Here is a 20672-nt window from a genome sequence, read left to right as displayed (position 1 = left end):
TTCTTCTCTCTCTCTCTCTCTCTCTCTCTTCTTTTCTTTTCTCTCTTCTCTTCTCTCTCTTCTCTCTCCTTCTCTCTTTTCTTCTCTCTCTCTCTCTCTCTCTCTCTCTCTCTCTTCTCTCTCTCTCTCTCTCTCTCTCTCTCTCTCTCTCTCTCTCTCTCTCTCTCTCCTCTCTCTTCTCTCTCTCTTTTCTCTACTCTCATCTCATCTCGCTCTATCTCTCTGCTCTCTCACTCCTTTCTCTCTCTCTCTCCCTCTCTCTCTCTCTCTCTCTCTTCTCTCAGCAGTTTGATGTAGAGGGCGGAAAGGGATGTTCAGACATCCGTTGATACAGCCGTCTTGTGACAACCTATTTTAAATGTCATCATGGACTTTGACTACCAGCACTTAAAAGGTCAGGCTTATACTTTTAACCATTTTATATTAAGTCAGAACTATGTAGGAACAATGTTTTCATTACTAACTCGTTTAATATCATTGCTAATGTTTACCATTGCTTACATTTTTATTGCCGTTTGAGTATTTATTAACAAACAATGTATAGTTTAGAAATATGTTTAAAAAGATCATGTCGATCTCACGGACTGTGAATCCTGGCCATAGCTCCATCTATGAATTTGAGAGTGGTTACATTTCCCCATCCCAATCACTCAGCATTATACCAAGCCAAGTGACGGGTCTGCTGTTGGGCTGAAAGAGTTAGAGAGACAGGTTTGTCTGCGCACCTAAATATTGTGTTAGCCCACTAAGCTAAAACCTACATGCATTAGCTGTGGGAGCTAAGGCAGGTCTCAGAAAAAGGTTACTCATCACACAAGAGTAGTTACCTGATCACCTTTTATGTTGTCTTGTGTCTCATGTGTTTTACTACAGTGCCTTCAGAAAGTATTCATACCCCTTGACTTATTCCACATTTTGTTGTGTTACAGTCTGAATTCAAAATTGATAAAATATTTTTTTGTTTCACACAATACCCCATCATGACAAAGTGAAAACATCAAAATCCCCATTAAAATCTGTCAATTTAGGCATTTTTTGCAAGGGCTCAATCCACCGCATCCACTTATGTCGGGCTTCAGCATCTGTTGTGAAAGGTAACCGAGTTACTGCGGTATTTGTCCGACCATGAGACAAATCGGTCTTCTCACGAAAACTCACGAAATGTGTTCTTAACTGACTTGCCTAGTTAAATAAATAAATAAAATAATGTACTGTTATTAAGCCCATAATATTTTGTTAGTTCATAATATTGTGTTTGTTAAATGTAAAAAATATGGTTTCTGTGGCCGTCACTTTTGTGATGGTTAAGGTTAGCTTTATATATTATTTTGTGTTGGTTTGCAGATGTTGAAATCCTCAGGCGAGAAGAGCGAATCAGCTGCCTGCCAATCCAACCCCAAAAGCCTGTACCACACCAGCATTCTGCTCAAGACCCGCCCACCCGCCAGACTCCTCCAATCAAACCCAGGCGGAGCTTAAAGGTCCCCAAAACTCTTCGTGAGGAGGTGGTGTTACCAGCCAAACAAACCAATGGCCAGGAGAATGAGGTTACAGAATAAAAATGTTACATTAGATTTACCAGATCAGTGGAAACTCTACTATTGGGTCAAAATCCTGCAATTTGCATGCTTTTCAATAGTGTTTTCTATGCATGGTAGACACGACACAGACAAACATTTGTACAATTTCTACTGTATGTGAATGCTTGTTTTCTAAAATGCATATGTCTGTGTATTTGTAGAGGACTTCCCGTACGCCTCCAGTCAGATTGTCATGTGTGAAACCAGCAGCCACGCTTTACACCCTAAACCACATAGTGCAGTTAGAGACAGACAACTTCCTGTGGCTCGAACAATAAAAACGTCCATTTCATGGTGGGATAGAAACGTTAAAATAAAGACAACTGAAAGTTACCTCTCTACGTTCAGCGTTGCATGGGTCAGTCCAGTTCAGATTCTGTCTCTAGAGCCTTCTACAAGATCCTACCGGTTTGATGTGCATAAATGGGAAAGGATAGGTGAAATACTATGATGTGTTTATTTGAAGGTTTAAACCATACATACACATTATAAGCCTTGTTGTCTACTGGCCTCACAGTAATGTTGTAGCAGATGCCGGGGACTGTGGTGCCTTGCAGGTTTGTGACAGAGAGCACCTACTGGACGTGCTGCGGGTAGGGCCCAATGTCCAGGATGGCATGTCGGCCACTTTCATGTAGTTGACTGCACGCTGGAACGAAAAAGGCATGGATGAGCATATCAAGTGTTTAAAATGTAACTGTCTTCTCTTGCTAAGGTAACTTCTGTGGGAACGTATCCAAGCTTACCTGTGTGAACAACAGCTGTGTTCTCCCTCTCCCACCCCCTCTCTCCCATCTCTTTCCTTCCCTCTTTCAGACAAGGTGGAGCTATACATATTGATTATAGTTGGTAGGTGCTATTTCTGGACCGGGCCTTGTTCTCTCATGCTCTCTCCTTTTCCCCCTTTTTGTTTTCTTTTCAGTATAGCCTTAAAGTCTCCACAATAATCGAAAGATACCCGACAGCACAACAGAGAAACTATTGAATGTGCCTATAAATCTCACAATCCTCCCTGTCTATCTCCCTCTATCAGACAGTAGTGAAGAGGGTGTCTCCTGCTCTGACTCTGGGTGGCCCCGGGCCCCTGGAGCCCTTGTCCCCGTCCCTTCGGGCCCACACCCTGCTGTGGTTTGAGAGGACACAGCTTCCCCGCCTGTGTCGGCCTGGTCGCCCAATGCCCCGCTGGCTACACGGCTTCGCCACGCGCAGGTCAGACTGCTAGCACACAGAAACATATACTTGTATACATATTATCTGCAATAGAAAAAAGAAACATGGTGCATTCAGGGAAACAAGTGCATATGCAAAAAGACCGCAGACACACATGCACACACATACAATCAAACACACATAAAACACACACATGCACACATACACACGACCACAGATGACACGACAAATTCAAAGGGACAAACATACTCATCTTGAACATTCACACTTTGAAAGCCTCAGATGGCTCAAAGTGGAGGAGAGATTCTCTCAGATTTAAATTGTGTCTTGTATATAAGATTGTCCACAGTATGGTCCTCAAGTACCTATGTAATTATACTGAACAAAAATATAAACAGTTTCAAAGATTTTGCAGAGTTACAGTTCATAAATGAAATAAGTCAATTGAAATTGTTAGGTTCTAAATTAACCTATTAAAACTCACGGAAGATTAGTAAAGCTTAAACCAAGTTTATTCAACCATTGAATCATTACATCTGCATAAGACAAAAAAACATATTCACACAAGCACTGATATTTAACCCTTTCTCCTAGGTTGAGTCTCCTCCTACACATCTGAACAGCCAATGCATCTCTGTTGCTAGACAGAACCTTAGTTATATCTGTTCTTCCTCACTTCCTCTGACCTGACCTCTGCCCCAAAGTGCTCACTCCTCCCAAACTCACGGCTGTCATGTTGACTCGTACCAGACTGTCTTTTTCCCTCCCATAGGATCCCTGATGGCTAACAATAATATATCCGGACAGAACGTAAACGTTATACATTCCTCTCTCTCCCTCAGTGACATGAATACGTATATTTCATATTCTCAGAACCCAACAAAATACATTGATTAGGCCCTAATCTATAGATTTCGCATGACTGGGCAGGGGCACATCCAATCCAATCAGAATGAGTTTTTCCCACAAAAAGGGGACAGAAATACTCCTCAGTTTCATCAGCTGTTCGGGTGGCAGGTCTCAGATGACCCCACAGATGAAGAAGCTGGATGTGTAGGTCCTTGGCTGACGTGGTTACACGTGGTCTGCGGTTGTGAGGCCAGTTGGACGTACTTCCAAATTCTTTAAAACAATGTTAAATTCTCTGGCAACAGCTCTGGTGGACATTCCTGCAGTCATCACAACATCACAAGCATTGTGTTGTGTGACAAAACTGCACATTTTAGATTGGCCTTTTATTGATCCCAGCACAAGGTGCACCTGTGTAATGATCATACTGTTTAATCAGCTTCTTGATATGCCACACCTGTCAGTTGGATGGATTATCTTGACAAAGAATAAAATGCTCCCTACCTGGGATGTAAACAAATTTCTGCACAGAATTTGAGGGAATGAAGCTTTTTGTGCATATAGAACTTTTCTGAGATCTTTTAACACTTTACATGTTGCGTTTATATTTTTGTTCAGTGTACTTTTACTTGGTCAGGGATAACCATAACTATTCCACTAGAAGAAGTGAAACTGACTTTGCTCCTTTCAGATTTAAGAGTGGTATGGGGGAGGGAAACCTGTATGTACTCAGCTGCCATTCTTTGGAATATTCTTCCAAAGACCTTGAAATGCATAACCTCCATGGTCAGTTTCAAGTTCTCACTGAAAAGATTGCTAAATAAACTCAGCAAAAAAATAAATGTCCTCTCACTGTCAACTGCGTTTATTTTCAGCAAACTTAACATGTGTAAATATTTCTATGAACATAACAAGATTCAACAACTGAGACATAAACTGAACAAGTTCCACAGACATGTGACCAACAGAAATCGAATAATGTGTCCCTGAACAAAGGGGGGGTCAAATCAAAAGTAACAGTCAGTATCTGGTGTGGCCACCAGCTGCATTAAGTACTGCAGTGCATCAAGTACTGCAGTGCATCTCTTCCTCATGGACTGCACCAGATTTGCCAGTTCTTGCTGTGAGATGTTACCCCACTCTTCCACCAAGGCACCTGCAAGTTCCCGGACATTTCTGGGGGAAATGGCCCTAGGCCTCACACTTCGATCCAACAGGTCCCGGATGTGCTCAATGGGATTGAGATCCGGACTCTTCGCTGGCCATGGCAGAACACTGACATTCCTGTCTTGCAGGAAATCACGCACAGAATGAACAGTATGGCTGGGGGCATTGTCATGCTGGAGGGTCATGTCAGGATGAGCCTGCAAGAAGGGTACCACATGAGGAAGGAGGATGTCTTCCCTGTAACGCACAGCGTTGAGATTGCCTGCAATGACAACAAGCTCAGTCCGATGATGCTGTGACACACCGCCCCAGACCATGACAGACCCTTCACTTCCAAATCGATCCCGCTCCAGAGTACAGGCCTCGGTGTAACGCTCATTCCTTTGACGATAAACGCGAATCCGACTATCACCCCTGGTGAGACAAAACTGCGAGAACTTTTTGCCAGTCCTGTCTGGTCCAGCGACAGTGGGTTTGTGCCCATAGGCGACGTTGTTGCCGGTGATGTCTGGTGAGGACCTGCCTTACAACAGGCCTACAAGCCCACAGTCCAGCCTCTCTCAGCCTATTGCAGACTGTCTGAGCACTGATGGAGGGATTGTGCGTTCCTGGTGTAACTCGGGCAGTTGTTGTTGCCATCCTGTACCTGACCCGCAGGTATGATGTTCGGATGTACCGATCCTGTGCAGGTGTTGTTACACGTGGTCTGCCACTGCGAGGACGATCAGCTGTCCGTCCTGTCTCCCTGTAGCGCTGTCTCACAGTACAGACATTGCAATTTATTGCGCTGGCCACATCTGTAGTCCTAATGCCTCCTTGCAGCATGCCTAAGGCACGTTCACACAGATGAGCAGGGACCCTGGGCATCTTTCTTTTGGTGTTTTTCAGAGTCAGTAAAAAGGCTTCTTTAGTGTCCTAAGTTTTCATAACTGTGACTTTAATTGCCTACTGTCTGTAAACTGTTAGTGTCTTAACGACTGTTCCACAGGTGCATGTTCATGGTTCATTGAACAAGCATGGGAAACAGTGTTTAAACCCTTTACAATGAAGATCTGTAAAGTTATTTGGATTTTTACAAATTATCTTTGAAAGACAGGGTCCTGAAAAAGGCACGTTTAGTTTTTTGCTGAGTTTAGTAGCCCGTCTCAAAAGTGAGCAGTAGACCAACAGTACGTGGGTGAGAATTTTTGTTGTTTTTAAAATTGTCTAATAAATTCAATCAAATATACAGGTCATATTCATATTCACACACACACACACACAAATATTTCTCACTTAGAGAAACAGGTACACATACAATTGAATCCAAATCTGGGACTGCAGAATTCTCAAAAATAAGCATTTTGTACCTCCTTGTTTCGTACCATTTGCTACCGTTTTGAATCTCGTGAATACGGCGCAGAATTGAAGAACACTGTTCAAAAGCTAGATATGTAAACAAAATAGAAAATAGTTCAGAAAGACTAATCCTCAATGGAACCACTTTAGTGTTAAAGGCGCTGCATAGTCAATCCGGCATCTGCATTGGCCGTGCAGCACTTACGGTGATACGACCTCTGCAGAAGTCAGGGCATTCATACTTCTAGCACTTCATGGAACAGCGCAGAGCTGCTGTGAAGGAAGTTGTCAACAAAGTGAGTTTGTGTTTATACAGGACCTCCCGCCCCCACCTACTTTCAACCAATCAAATCAATGCGGAGCTATACGGAGACCTCCTCATTGTCACAGAATTTGGGAGGGGGACGGCAGTGTGGTACGGAGCTAAATTAGGCCTCTGCAAGCCTCTGGTGCGTCACACCCTCCATACGGAGCCTCCGACCACATTTTTGGATCAAGTATAACTTGGCTCTTACTCAGCACTAGAGGGGAACGGATAAGGCGTGACACACACATCATGAGTCAAAGCAAAGACATAATTATACACACATACATACATACATACGTGCTGTGTTTGTACAGCTTTGGCAGTTTGTTAAAGATTAATTGTTCTCACTTTTCTCTGTGTGTGTGTTTGTCTCTCTCTCTTGACTGTTTGGATAGGGAGGCAGAGGAGCTTCTAAAGGACAAGCAGCAGGGCTGTTTTCTGCTCAGGCTCAGCGAGTCAAAGATTGGTTTTGTACTCTCGTACAGGTAAAGTCACAACAGACCACACACAAACACTTAAAGACATTTTTATACAGACACACATTTTCCCCCCCAGAGGAAAGGATAGGTGCCGCCATTTCATCATAGAGGAAGAAGAGGGTGACAGAGGGGCGTGTTACCTCATCGCTGGGGAGGAGAGTCGCCATAGCAGCCTGCAGGAGCTGGTCAGCTATTACACCCAGTATCCCGTGGGGCCCTTCAACGAGATTCTCACCACGCCCTGTGACGAGGTGCCGAGTACATATTCCACACCATGCCTTCTTCATAAGCGAAAGGGAAATAGTCATTGGCACCACCTAAACATCTAACAAACTTACATTTTGTGGCAAACTATCCTTTTAGGTAAACTCAACTGCAACAGTTTTTTTTCTCAATCTTTCTTCTTTTACTCTCTCTCGCACAGTCCAGTGAAGCTTGTGAGGGTACAGTTAAACTGGGGTTGCAGGATGAAGGTGGAGAGACAACGAAAGTGACCAAAAAGGAAGTGGCTCCTGCCACTGTCCATGAGATATTGGCCAGCTCAGTCCCTACGGACGACGGGACGCCAGAGTATGCTATGGTGAAGAAGGTGCTAAAAAAGTCCCTTTCTCAACCAGAAAACCAGCTTGGCGAACTGTTGGTGAGGAACTATTCTCACTTTAACATTTGTAAGTTAAACAAACCCACAAAAAAAGTCAATGCTATTAATGGATTTACAGACTACATGACAAAACATTTTCCAGGTGACAAATCTGATCCTCCCCGAAGATGTGACAGAACCTGACGTTAGCTGTGCAGGAGCATTTGGGGAGGGCGCCTTCGACGCACTGTACGCCCGGGTCAACAAGCCACCAAGCATGCTTTCCCAGACAGATACATCTCCCTACGTCAATGTGGGCAATCCTCCAGGCCAGGAGGAGACAGCGTCCTCCGTCCCTCTCATGCACCGTGGGTCCACGGGGGACCCAAACTACTGGAAGTTGGAGCCCCTGCACACCTACGAGGAAACCCCTCATCTGGTTCAACGTGAAGAAGAGACAAAGGAACACATCGACTTCTACGCCATGGGGCGCTGGCGGGATGCCGAGAGGAGTGCAGGTGGGCGAGGTGAAAGACAAGACTAGCTACTTGTCTTTCAGGGGTTGTATTGTTATTGGCCTGAGCAAGGCACGGCATGCCTGATTTGACCTGAAATTACACAATACACATTTTTGCATGTCTAGAATGAACAATGAACATATGAATGTATTACAATATATCTGCTCTCTTTTGTAGACCCCCAGCATCACCTCTACTCAGAGGTGAACCTAAGAACAAGAGAGGCCCCCAGTCACATCCCCCTTCCAGCCAGGACAGCCCCCAACCGGCCTTTACGACTGCCTCCCAGGCCCGTTAACTGCCCCCCTCAACAGGACGGAAGTGTGCAGGTATTGGAACATCAAACATACATTGTTGTGCATATATTATCTACTCCAGGGGTGTCAAACTCTCCATGGGGGGCCTAGTGTCTGCAAGTATTTGGTTTTTCCTTTCAATTAAGACCTAGACAACCAGGTAAAGGGAGTTCTTTACAAATTAGTGATCTTAATTCATCACTCAAGTACACGGGAGTGAAACCCCGCCCTCCGTTTGACACACGATCTACACCACTTTGGTAAGAGGTTGGCAATAAAGAAAATAATAGGCTAATGTAATTCTAAATAACTGATGTTAATCAGGCATTTTCAGTAATTGAGTAAAAATTACACATTGCTAGATAAGGTAGTTTGAAAATGTTAGATAAAAAAAATAGATTTTATATAAAAGTATTTTGATAAGGTGTTTCATTTCTTTTTTCCATGCATTTTTCTAGCAATGTGGAGATCCCATCTTGTCCTCTTCCCCATCCCGACCTGGAGTCTTTCTGACACCTTGTTCAGAACAACCTTTGACCCAAGACCCGAGCACCAGCATCTATGAACAGCTCCCAGAGAGGCCAACCAGCTCAAGGCCTCCGCTGCCTCCACCCAACCCAACCCGACCACTCCTTACTAAAGACCCTATCATACAACTCCCCTTGTAAACAAAATACTGACCACCCTATCTACAATATATCAAACTATAAATCCTAAACACTCTTCACCAAAGACCCTCTGCAAATATCCAGAATTAAGCCTTACTTACTGTACACTTATATCAACTGATCAAGTTATCTTTTCTATTTAACGCAAGAGGCTAGACACAGTCCTGAATGTCAATCTGTGTGCCAAAAATGCATCTACAGAAGTTGTGCTCCATTTTGTGTCCCGATCTACCCTCGAAGTGTACACTTGCGCACTACCCCACAAAGATAAAGAAATGTGTAAAAATACAAGAATCTCACTTTATAAAACTCAGCTTGTTTATTTCCCAAACAAGACAAAGTCCCACCCAGAACCACCTGGGAAACTATTCACTTTTAGGGTTTCAAAACAAATTACAAAATAAAACAAAAGGCAAAAAGTTAATGTCATTCTTGCATTGCAGCTGTAGTCTGACTTGGACACCACTCTGTATATGTACTGTATGTAATGCATGTGTATGGAATAGAATAACCAGCAATGAAACCACTAGCCCATTCTCGCCATCATCGAACGCTATAGTCCACAAAGCTCATAATCCCACAATCAATCACAAGGAAGCACATCTTCCCAGATCACTCATATTACATGTTTTGTTTTACCCCAATATGGGTAAGTATGTTATTACGGCCACTCCTCCCATCCTGAGTTACTAATACCCTTTTCACACTACTGAGCAGAGATGTACTGCACTAGTCTGGATGCACATCCAGCATGGTTGCTGGAACTATGCTGGAATGAACAAAGTGACAAGAAAATATCTGAGCCAGCACAGTTTATGTAAGCACAATAGTGTGAAAAGGTGCAAGTTCTTGAACCCCCAGCCATAGCTAGTTCCACAGTGGAGAGTAGTATTCAGTTCTTCTTGGCCTTGGGCGAGTCGTACTTCCTCTTGCTAGAGAACCACAGGAGCAGAGGGATGCCGATGGAGGGGAGTGTCATTACGCCGAAGGCGGCCCAGTCCAGCTGGAGGGAGAAAGAGGGGGGTGAGGGAAAAGGTCACAGCCAATTAAAAGGCCTAGGTCAAATTTAGCAAGAAAACATTTGGAAAACAGGGAGATACTTCTAGAACTCGTCCATCAAAAGGGTTTTGTTACAAAACCCTACTGAAGTGGGGTTCTATTTAAATTGTATACAACATGGACAGAGTGGAGAATTTAAAAAAAATTAACCATGGTTGTTTGCAGTCTAGTTTGTTTTGGGGTGGCTATTAACTCGTTAGTAAACAGAGGCCCTGACAGTTATTTTCGTGTGTCCCATCAATTGAGGATAGGACCGGCTTGGGCAGTATCCTGATTGTCATACTGGGATATTCAGCAATACTGGCATTGAACACAAGGCTTGAGCTGTTTTCAAACACTACTGATAGCATTGTTAACCTTCGGATTACAGAGTAACAAGTGCATGTAAAATCCCAGAGAATGCTAACGTAACTCAAGTAACTCAAAAATGCTACTCAGTTTCCTGCACGAACAAAACAAATATTAGCCAGCAAGGCTCTTGATCCAGGACGGGATTCTCTGCTGTTAGCTTTTTCAAAAATCAAGCATTCGCTTGCTAACAATTTAGCCAACTAGCTACTAAATTAGCAAACCATATGCACAACTGCAGACCATTTAGCACATTTTAGATTTTAGTTATCAGATATCTAGACAGGAAACATTTAGTTGTGAATTTCATAATGTAAGTAGATCACCTTGCTACATAACAGTGAGTGACTCACAAGGCTCCGGTCTCTCGTCGCTGTGTGCTCGTAAACAAACACCACGTGACCCCTGACTGGGGACTACCGTAAGCTTCATAATGTGACAGGCGAAATAAAGGCAACATTCTTTATCTCCTAACGTATTGCACAAGTTGACAGCAGGTATTTACTTAAAAAGTAATATTCAAAGAAATGGAAATCTAAGAACGACAAAGGGCTGGTTTCCTGGACTCAGACTGAGCCCATTTCTACACTAAAAATAACTTTAAATAAAAGGTTATCCATTGAGCATGCTATTAAGACTATTAGCCATGTTCCCTCTAAGCTCCCAGGAACTGCTGCGTAGAAGAAATAACCTGCGCAGAGAAGCATGAGATTAGAAAGTTCAGTGTTTTCCCCCTTAGTTCACAATATCAACATTTCCCTTTACTGTGGGAATTGTGATCGAATCACTGCAATGTTAGCCACTTTCAATGCAACATACTGAAACAAACTATGCAAGACTTAGTATGCAAAATGAACTATGCAAGAGATTTAGTTGTAGGCAGAACGCATTGGAATAGGATTCTATTACACTGACACATAAGACTCAGCCAGGTCTGTGTTGTACTCCACACAGACCGGTGTGGCATAGCCAATCAGAGCGGCAGTAGGTCTATATGCAAATAGACCATTGCCATATGGATCTGTGCCATTCACTTTGAACTGGACTGCCTTTACAGCATGAGTGGTCGTGAGTAATGCGCTTGTTTCGCAATCAAAGAGAGCGTTGCATGTAGCCATGTGTGCACATTTGTTCATATTCCTTTGCTAGTTAGTAAGTTATTAGCCCAGTTATAGATCATTTGTAGTCAGCAATAATGGGAGTGATTGCTTCCTACAAGAGGACGAAACATGTACATTTCTAGACATCTTTGAAAAGAGAGTTAGGAAAAATAGCTATTTTTTTTTCTTTTTTTTTTTATACTTAAAGGGTCAGTGTTGTATTTTTAGACAGACTTGAATAACCTAAGTAACCAATAGGCTGAGGGTATCACAATTGGTCTGATTCTCTGTCATAGTGGTATGGGAATAACAATGCATTTTATTTTGTAAAGTGTTTTTTTGCATCAAACACCACAACATTCAGTCACCTTGTCTGAAGGACAAGTGGATCAAGTGGTTAAAATTAAGTTTTCGGATCCCTAGACTTTTCCCACATTGTTACATTACAGACTTATTCTAAACTGGATTAAATAGTTTTCCCTCATCAATCTACACACAATACCCCATAATGACAAAGCAAAAACAGGTTTAGACATTTTTGCTAATTTATTACAAATAAAAAACTGAAATATCACATTTACTTAAGTATTCAGACCCTTTACACAGTACTTTGTTGAAGCACCTTTGGAAGTCTCAAGGCTTCTTGTATGACGCAACAAGCTTGGCACACCTGTATTTGGTGAGTTTCTCCCATTCTTCTCTGCAGATCCTCTCAAGCTCTGTCAGGTTGGATGGGGAGTGTCGCTGCACAGCTATTTTCAGGTCTCTCCAGAGATGTTCGATCGGGTTCAAGTCCGGGCTCTGGCTGGGCCACTCAAGGACATTGAGACTTGTCCTGAAGCCACTCCTGCATTGTGCTGGCTGTGTGCTTAGGGCCATTGTCCTTTTGGAAGTTGAAACTTTGCCCCAGTCAGATCCTGAGCGCTCTGGAGCAGGTTTTCATCAAGGATCTCTTTGTACTTCGCTCCGTTCATCTTTCCCTCAACCCTGCCTAGGGCTTGAGATGGTTGTCCTTCTGGAAGGTTCTCCCATCACCACAGAGAAACTCTGGAGCTCTGTCAGAGGGACCATAGGGTTCTTGGTCAGCTCCCTGTCCAAGGCCCTTCTTCCACAATTGCTCAGTTTTGCCAGCTCAAGGTAGAGTCTTGGTAGTTCCAAACTACTTCCATTTAAAAAAAAAAAAATGGAGGCTACGGTGTTCTTGGGGACCTTCAATGCTGCAGAAATGTTTTGGTACCCTTCCCCAGATCTGTGCCTAGACACAATCCTGTCTCGGAGCTCTACGGACAATACCTTTAACCTCATGGCTTGGTTTTTGCTCTGACATGCACTGTCAATTGTGGGACCTTATATAGACAGGTGTGAACCTTTCCAAATCATGTCAATCAACAAAATGTACCACAGGTGGACTCCAATCAAGTTGTAGAAAAATCTCAAGGATGATCAATGGAAACAGGATGCACCGGAGCTCAATTTCTAGTCTTTTAGCAAAAGGTCTGAATACTTCTAAATAAAAGGTTTATTTTTAATACATTTGCAAAAATCTGAAAACCTGTTTTCGCTTTGTCATTATGGGGTATTGTGCGTAGATTGATGAAGAAAAAATATAATTGAATGAATTTCAGAACAAGGCTGTAACGTAACAATGTGGAAAAGGCCAAGGGGTTCGAATACTTTCCGAATGCACTGTTTATGCGCATGTATATGTACAGTACCAGTCAAAAGTTTGGACACACCTACTCATTCAAGGGTTTCTTTATTTTTACTATTTTCTACATTGTAGAATAGTGAAGACATCAAAACTATGAAATAATACACATGAAATCATGTAGTATCCCAAAAAAAAGTGTTTAACAAATCAAATATATATTTTAAATTTGAGATTTTTCAAAGTCACCACCCTTTGCCTTGATGACAGCTTTGCACACAATTGGCATTCTCTTAACCAGCTTCGTGATAGTCACCTGGAATGCATTTCAATTAGTGCCTTGTTAAAAGTTAATTTGTGGAATTTCTTTCCTTCTTAATGCGTTTGAGCCTATTTTTATTTTACTAGGCAAATCAGTTAAGAACAAATTCTTAATTACAATGACGGCCTACCCCGGCGACACTGGGCCAATTGCGCACCACCATATGGGACTCCCAATCACAGCCGGTTGTGATACAGCCAGGAATTGAACCAGGGTCTGTAGTGACATCTCCAGCACTGAGATGCAGTGCCTTAGACCGCTGCGCCACTCGGGAGCCCAAAAGTTGTGTTGTGACAAGGGAGGGGTAGTATACAGAAGATAGCTCGATTTGGTAAAAGACCAAGTCCATATTATGGCAAGAACAGCTCAAATAAGCAAAGAGAAATGACAGTCCATCATTACTTTATGATGAAACTGGCTCTCATGAGGACCGCCACAGGAATGGGAGACCCAGAGTTACCTCTGCTGCAAAGGATAAGCTCATTAGAGTTAACTGCACTTCAGATTGCAGCCCAAATGCTTCAGAGTTCAAGTAACAGACATCTCAACATCAACTGTTCAGAGGAGAATGCGTGAATCAGGCCTTCATGGTCAAATTGCTGCAAAGAAGCCACTACTAAAGGACACCAATAAGAAGAAGACTTGCTTGGGCCAAGAAACAATGGACATTAGACAAGTGGAAATCTGTTCTTTGGTCTGATGAGTCCAAATTTGTGAGAAGCAGAGTAGGTGAACGGATTATCGCCGCATGTGAGGTTCCCACCGTGAAACATGGAAGAGGTGTGATGGTGCTTTGCTGGGGACACTGTTGGTGATTTATTTAGAAGTAAAGGCACACTTAACCAGCATGGCTACCACGGCATTCTGCAGCGATACGCCATCCCATCTGCTTTGTGCTTAGTGGGACTATCATTTGTTTTTCAACAGAACAATGACCCAACACACCTCCAGGCTGTGTAAGGGCTATTTGACCAAAGAGAGTGATGAGTGCTGCATCAGATTACCCGGCCTCCACAATCACCCGACCTTAACCCAATTGAGATGGTTTGGAATGAGTTGGACCGCAGAATGAAGCTGGTTGAGAGAATGCCAAGTGTGCAAAGCTGTCAAGGCAAAAGGTGGCTACTTTTAAGAATCTCAAATATAAAATCTATTTTGATTTGTTTAACTCTTTTTGTGTTACTACAAGATACCATGCGTGTTATTTCATAGTTGAAGTCTTTACTATTATTCTACAAAGCAGAAAATAGTAAAAAATAAAGAAAAACCCTTGAATGAGTAGGTGTGTCCAAACTTTTGACTGGTACTTTTGTAAGAGGTCTTTGAAAGAAGTCTACTATAACCATGCCAATGGTTTGAAAGGACGAATGATTTACATAGTGGGGGGAGAAACGCCTGTCAAACTCCCTCTGAGCCAAGATCCCACCCTGTCCGGGGGCGCTGGTGTAGCCAACCTGCAGGAAGAAGACATAAGGTTTAATTTCCACAAAAGGTCATGAACATCACTACTCTGCATCAGTCTCTAGTTCAATTGACTAGAGGGAGTTTCCAATGACTTGAAATCAATAACAGGAAGTGTACAATTGCATTAAAACTATTTTGCCAGTAAATCAACACCAGCCTAATAGTTAGGCTACATTCTGCACGTTAATGTAGCAGAGGAAAAGTTCCATGCTGGAGAGAGTAGCAGAGAAAAGAGTGAGTCTGCATCAGACCTGAGGTCAAATACTTCAGCTCTGCTTGATTGAGCACGCCTGTTGCAATGGAACCAATACAAAAGCACAAAAAGTTCAAACCCTGACCACATGCCACTGCTTAAGCAAACAATCAAAGTATTTGAAAGTTTTCAAAATAGTATTTGAACCCAGGTCTGGGCCCATATTTATAAACCATCTCAGAATAGGAGTGCTGATCTAGGATAAAGTCCACGGTGTCCATGCAATCTTATTCACTAAGACGTAAATGGGGAAAAACAAATCCTAGATCAGTATTCCTACTACGCTTTATGAATACAGGCCCTGATCTCCATAGAGGATTTTACTCTCCCTTACCACAACATGTCCTCCCTCCTGAGCCAGGTAGCTGACGGAAGCTGAGGTGAAGTTGAAGTATCCGGCCTTCAGGGGGCGCAGTACCACAGTATGAGAGACATTGCTGGCACTGGGTAGGGCTAAGGTACAAACAACAACTAGAGAAACTGATAAGACTTCAGGGTACAATGTGGGCTTCATTGAAAAAGATTGGTGCTTTGGAGCCATGAGGCCGTTGGGCTGAAACACATTTTAGGATTGTGTCTTTAAAGGATACGGGGCGATCCGGTCCCATTTCACGTTCAGCATCCCGGAGACGATGCCAAAATCCTCAGGTGGGAAGGAGTCATCAGACAGCTCGACCTCTAGGGCAGCGCTGTGGAGCGGAGATTGAGTTAAGGCGGATTTTGAAACCGCACACGTCGGGATAAGGGTACAGAATTGGGACTAAACCAATACATTTCTTTTCAGTACACAGACTGACATTCAATGACTTGTATTGGCACAGGTTAAATTGGCACAGGTTAACACACAATGTAGTGTTTCCATAATGTGGGGCTTCCATCAATGCCCCTGAGGCTGGGTTTCAATGAACATTTTCAGTTTTGTTTTCTTCACAATCAATGACTGGAACTAGAATGGATGTGTTTCCACCATAATCCATGCAGTGTTGTAACAATCATTTCAGATCATTGCTTTTGAAGGATATGAAGCCATTCAAGACTAGTGTAATCTCAGGTATTATTTGACATAAACTAGGGAGAGATGGATAATGTTGTACAATACCTGGTTCCAACGTTGTAGATGTTGTACTGCAGTGTGAGGTCACGGCCTTCAACAGCGTAACGGTTCAACAGGGACTTGGAAGCCAACAGACGAGCCCCCTCCTCTCCTGTCCCCTGACCCAGTAGAGCCAGTAGAGCAAAAACGTACAGGGTCCTCATCTGCAACAGAGTAGAAAACTCAAGTGGCATTACATAGTAGAAAAGTTGCGTGTGTATTTCAGTTTATTAAATGTATCTTTGATCCAAGACAAAATTATAAATATTAAGAAAAATATGTAATGTATATTCCTTACGTTATATCTCTAAATTTTGCCGAACTCATTCACTTTGTATCAAGCAAAAACGAAGTGCCAACTAGCTATCTAAGTGAAGATAACGTTACCGATGCCATTCTTGGCCAAAGCGACAGACAATATTTTATTCTCTCGTGTCAAAACTATACCGTTCTCAACATGGTACTATAGTAATGGATAATTCAATACATCTACTTAACGTTAGCTCGTGACGTTAATAAAGATTATAGGCCAATCTACCACAATCTTGATTAAAAAAATATAACAAACTCACTCAAAGAAAGCATACGTGTACATGTTGCCAACTTTGAGCTAGGCGCGTTAGCTGACTAGTTACATTAAGACCAGATGTTAAAATGAAAGATTGTTATCTAGCTTGAATTGACTATAAAAATACATGGTCAACCATTCTGCCAAAAAATGTTAACCAGTCTGAAAAAAAGTTACATTACGAGAAGATGCCAGTTAACGTTAGCAGCTAGATACAGTAGCTAACTAACATTAGCTAGCAAGCAATTAGCCCCCCAAGCTTATGCTTACGTGTACTTGGCTAAAAACTAGGAAGACGACTGACAGTCAAGATTGTAGCCAACTTGCAAATTGTAGATTTAAAAATAATACGCGAATCGTTGGCAAGGTATTAAAACGCGTGATTTCCTCAGTCTGTTTGATACTAACAGAAGATAAAACGCTACAAACCACAGTAGATAAAGCAGAGTCTTACCTTCTTTCGTGTCACAAATCAGCAAGGAAAGAACGTTTCTTCTTCTGTGGATTTTTACTTGGCGGTTGGCAACCAACTTTAAGGCGCATTATTACCGCCACCAACTGGACTGGAGTATCGTCCAGAGACAGTGAAGGTCTAAATCCTTCCCATTAATAATCAACAAAATATAAATACAACATGCAACAATTTCAACTTTTTTACTGAGTTACAATTCATCAGTCAATTTAAATAAATTCATTAGTCCCTAATCTATGGATTTCACATGACTGGACAGGGGCGCAGCCATGGATGGGTCTGGGAGGGCATAGGCCCACCCACTGGGGATTCAGGTCCAACCAGTCAGAATGAGTTTTCCCCCTACAAAATGGTTTTATTACAGACCGAAATACTCCTCAGTTTTATAAACTGTCCGGATGGCTGGTCTCAGACGATCCCGGAGTTGAAGAAGCCGGATGTGGAGGTCCTGGGCTGGTGTGGTTACACATGAGCTACGGTTGTGAGGCTGGTTGGGCGTACAGCGAAATTCTCTAAAACTATGTTGGAGGCGGCTTATGGTAGAGAAATTAGCATTAAATTCTGTCAACAGCTCTGGTGGACATTCCTCTAGTCAGCATGCCAATTGCACGCTCCCCCAAAACTTGAGACATCTGTGGCATTGTGTTGGGTTACAATATTGCACATTTTATAGTGGCCTTTTATTGTCCTCAGCACAAGGTGCACCTGTGTAATGATCATGTTGTTTAATCAGCTTCTTGATATGCCACACCTGTCAGGTGGAGGGATTATCTTGGCAAAGGAGATATTTTCAGTAACAGGGATGTAAAGAAATGTCTGCCAAAAATGTAGAGAAATACGCTTTCTGTACATATTGAACATTTCTGGGATCTTTTATTTCAGCTCATGAAACATGGGACCAACACTTTACATGTTGCGTTTATATTTTTGTTCAGTATACATAAAAGAAACGCTCAGAAATGTCAGTTTTTCTTTTAGTTCTATTAAACAAAAGGATTGCAGTTCTGTTTTCACTGGAATGACCGTGATTGTCATGCCCTGACCTTAGAGATGTTTTTAATTCTCTATTTGGTTCAGTCAGGGTGTGACTAGGGTGGGCAATCTATGTTTTCTATTTCTTTGTTGGCCTGGTATGGTTCCCAATCAGAGGCAGCTGTCTATCGTTGTCTCTGATTGGGGATCATATTTAGGCATCCTTTTCCCACCTGTTTGTGGGATCTTGGTTTTGTGTAGTGCCTGTGAGCACTGCATTTGCGTCACGTATTATATATATATATATATATATATATATATATATATATATATATATATATATATATATGTATGTATGTAAAATAACATTTAGCATTAGTCTTAGCCAGAACCGCTCTATCCAGAGCGACTTACAAATTGGTGCATTCACCTTATGACATCCAGTGGAACAGCCACTTTACAATAGTGCATCTAAATCTTTTAAGGGGGGGGGGGGGGGGGGTCAGAAGGATTACTTTATCCTATCCTAGGTATTCCTTAAAGAGGTGGGGTTTCAGGTGTCTCCGGAAGGTGGTGATTGACTCCGCTGTCCTGGCGTCGTGAGGGAGTTTGTTCCACCATTGGGGGGCCAGAGCGGCGAACAGTTTTGACTGGGCTGCGCGGGAACTGTACTTCCTCAGTGGTAGGGGCGAGCAGGCCAGAGGTGGATGAACGCAGTGCCCTAGTTTGGGTGTAGGGCCTGATCAGAGCCTGAAGGTACTGAGGTCCGTTCCCCTCACAGCTCCGTAGGCAAGCACCATGGTCTTGTAGCGGATGCGAGCTTCAACTGGAAGCCAGTGGAGGGAGCGGAGGAGCGGGGTGACGTGAGAGAACTTGGGAAGGTTGAACACCAAGACGGGCAGATATGAGTCTGGAAGGAGAGTTTGCAGTCTAGCCAGACACCTAGGTACTTATAGATGTCCACATATTCTAGGTCGGAACCGTCCAGGTGGTGATGCTAGTCGGGCGTGCGGGTGCAGGCAGCGAACGGTTGAAAAGCATGCATTTGGTTTTACTAGCGTTTAAGAGCAGTTGGAGGCCACGGAAGGAGTGTTGTATGGCATTGAAGCTCGTTTGGAGGTTAGTAGCACAGTGTCAAGGAAGGGCCGGAAGTATATAGAATGGTGTCGTCTGCGTAGAGGTGGATCAGGAATGCCCCGCAGCAAGAGCAACATCATTGATGTATACAGAGAAAAGAGTCGGCCGAGAATTGAACCCTGTGGTACCCCATAGAGACTGCCAGAGGACCGGACAACATGCCCTCCGATTTGACACACTGAACTCTGTCTGCAAAGTAGTTGGTGAACCAGGCAGAGGCAGTCATTAGAAAAACCGAGGCTACTGAGTCTGCCGATAAGAATATGGTGATTGACAGAGTCGAAAGCCTTGGCCAGGTCGATGAAGACGGCTGCACCATAATGTCTTTTATCGATGGCGGTTATGATATCGTTTAGTACCTTGAGCGTGGCTGAGGTGCACCCGTGACCGGCTCGGAAACCGGATTGCACAGCGGAGAAGGTACGGTGGGATTCGAGATGGTCAGTGATCTGTTTGTTGACTTGGCTTTCGAAGACCTTAGATAGGCAGGGCAGGATGGATATAGGTCTGTAACAGTTTGGGTCCAGGGTGTCCCCCCCTTTGAAGAGGGGATGACCGCGGCAGCTTTCCAATCCTTGGGGATCTCAGATGATACGAAGGAGAGGTTGAACAGGCTGGTAATAGGGGGTGCGAAAATGGCGGCGGACAGTTTCAGAAATAGGGGGTCCAGATTGTCAAGCCAGCTGATTTGTATGGGTCCAGGTTTTCCAGCTCTTTCAGAACATCTGCTATCTGGATATGGGTAAAGGAGAGCTGGGAGGCTTGGGCGAGTAGCAGCGGGGGGGGGGCGGGGCTGTTGGCCAAGTTGGAGTCGCCAGGAGGAAGGCATGGCCAGCCATTGAGAAATGTTCGTTGAAGTTTTCGATTACTACCGGACTTATCAGTGGTGACCGTGTTACCTAGCCTCAGTGCAGTGGGCAGCTGGGAGGAGGTGCTCTTGTTTTCCATGGACTTTACAGTATCCCAGAACTTTTTGGAGTTAGAGCTACAGGATGCAAATTTCTGCTTGAAAAAGCTGGCCTTTGCTTTCTGACTGACTGCGTGTATTGGTTCCTGACTTCCCTGAACAGTTGCATATCGGGGGTCTTCGATGCTATTGCAGTTCGCCACAGGATGTTTTTGAGCTGGTCGGGGCAGTCAGGTCTGGAGTGAACCAAGGGCTATATCTGTTCTTGGTTCTGCATTTTTTGAACGGAGCATGCTTGTCTAATATGGTGAGGGTAACTTTTAAAGAATGACCAGCATCCTCAACTGACGGGATGAGGTCAATATCCTTCCAGGGTA

The 20672-nt window shown here is 43.4% G+C and overlaps 2 protein-coding genes across 2 annotated transcripts; one reads left to right on the top strand and one right to left on the bottom strand.

Annotated features, from left to right (window-relative positions):
- Positions 1–305: 305 nt before the first annotated feature.
- Positions 306–9376, top strand: LOC111955600 (uncharacterized). Its single transcript, XM_023975815.2, has 9 exons — positions 306–394; positions 1345–1547; positions 2614–2789; positions 6807–6896; positions 6967–7141; positions 7315–7530; positions 7634–7988; positions 8166–8317; positions 8743–9376. The coding sequence occupies exons 1-9, from the start codon at positions 367–369 to the stop codon at positions 8950–8952; spliced, it is 1605 nt and encodes a 534-aa protein (XP_023831583.1). The 5' UTR covers positions 306–366; the 3' UTR covers positions 8953–9376.
- On the bottom strand, positions 9249–17351 carry LOC111955601 (translocon-associated protein subunit beta). The gene is made up of 6 exons (XM_023975816.2): positions 17262–17351; positions 16246–16403; positions 15737–15835; positions 15481–15589; positions 14806–14883; positions 9249–9955 (listed from the first exon to the last, which is right to left on the bottom strand). Exons 2-6 carry the CDS (start codon positions 16401–16403, stop codon positions 9845–9847), a joined length of 555 nt encoding a protein of 184 aa, XP_023831584.1. The 5' UTR covers positions 17262–17351; the 3' UTR covers positions 9249–9844.
- Positions 17352–20672: the final 3321 nt, after the last annotated feature.

Source organism: Salvelinus sp. IW2-2015, linkage group LG31, assembly GCF_002910315.2.
Source record: "Salvelinus sp. IW2-2015 linkage group LG31, ASM291031v2, whole genome shotgun sequence".
In the NCBI taxonomy this organism is placed as follows: Eukaryota; Metazoa; Chordata; class Actinopteri; order Salmoniformes; family Salmonidae; genus Salvelinus; species Salvelinus sp. IW2-2015.
This window is presented reverse-complemented; position numbering and strand designations above follow the sequence as displayed.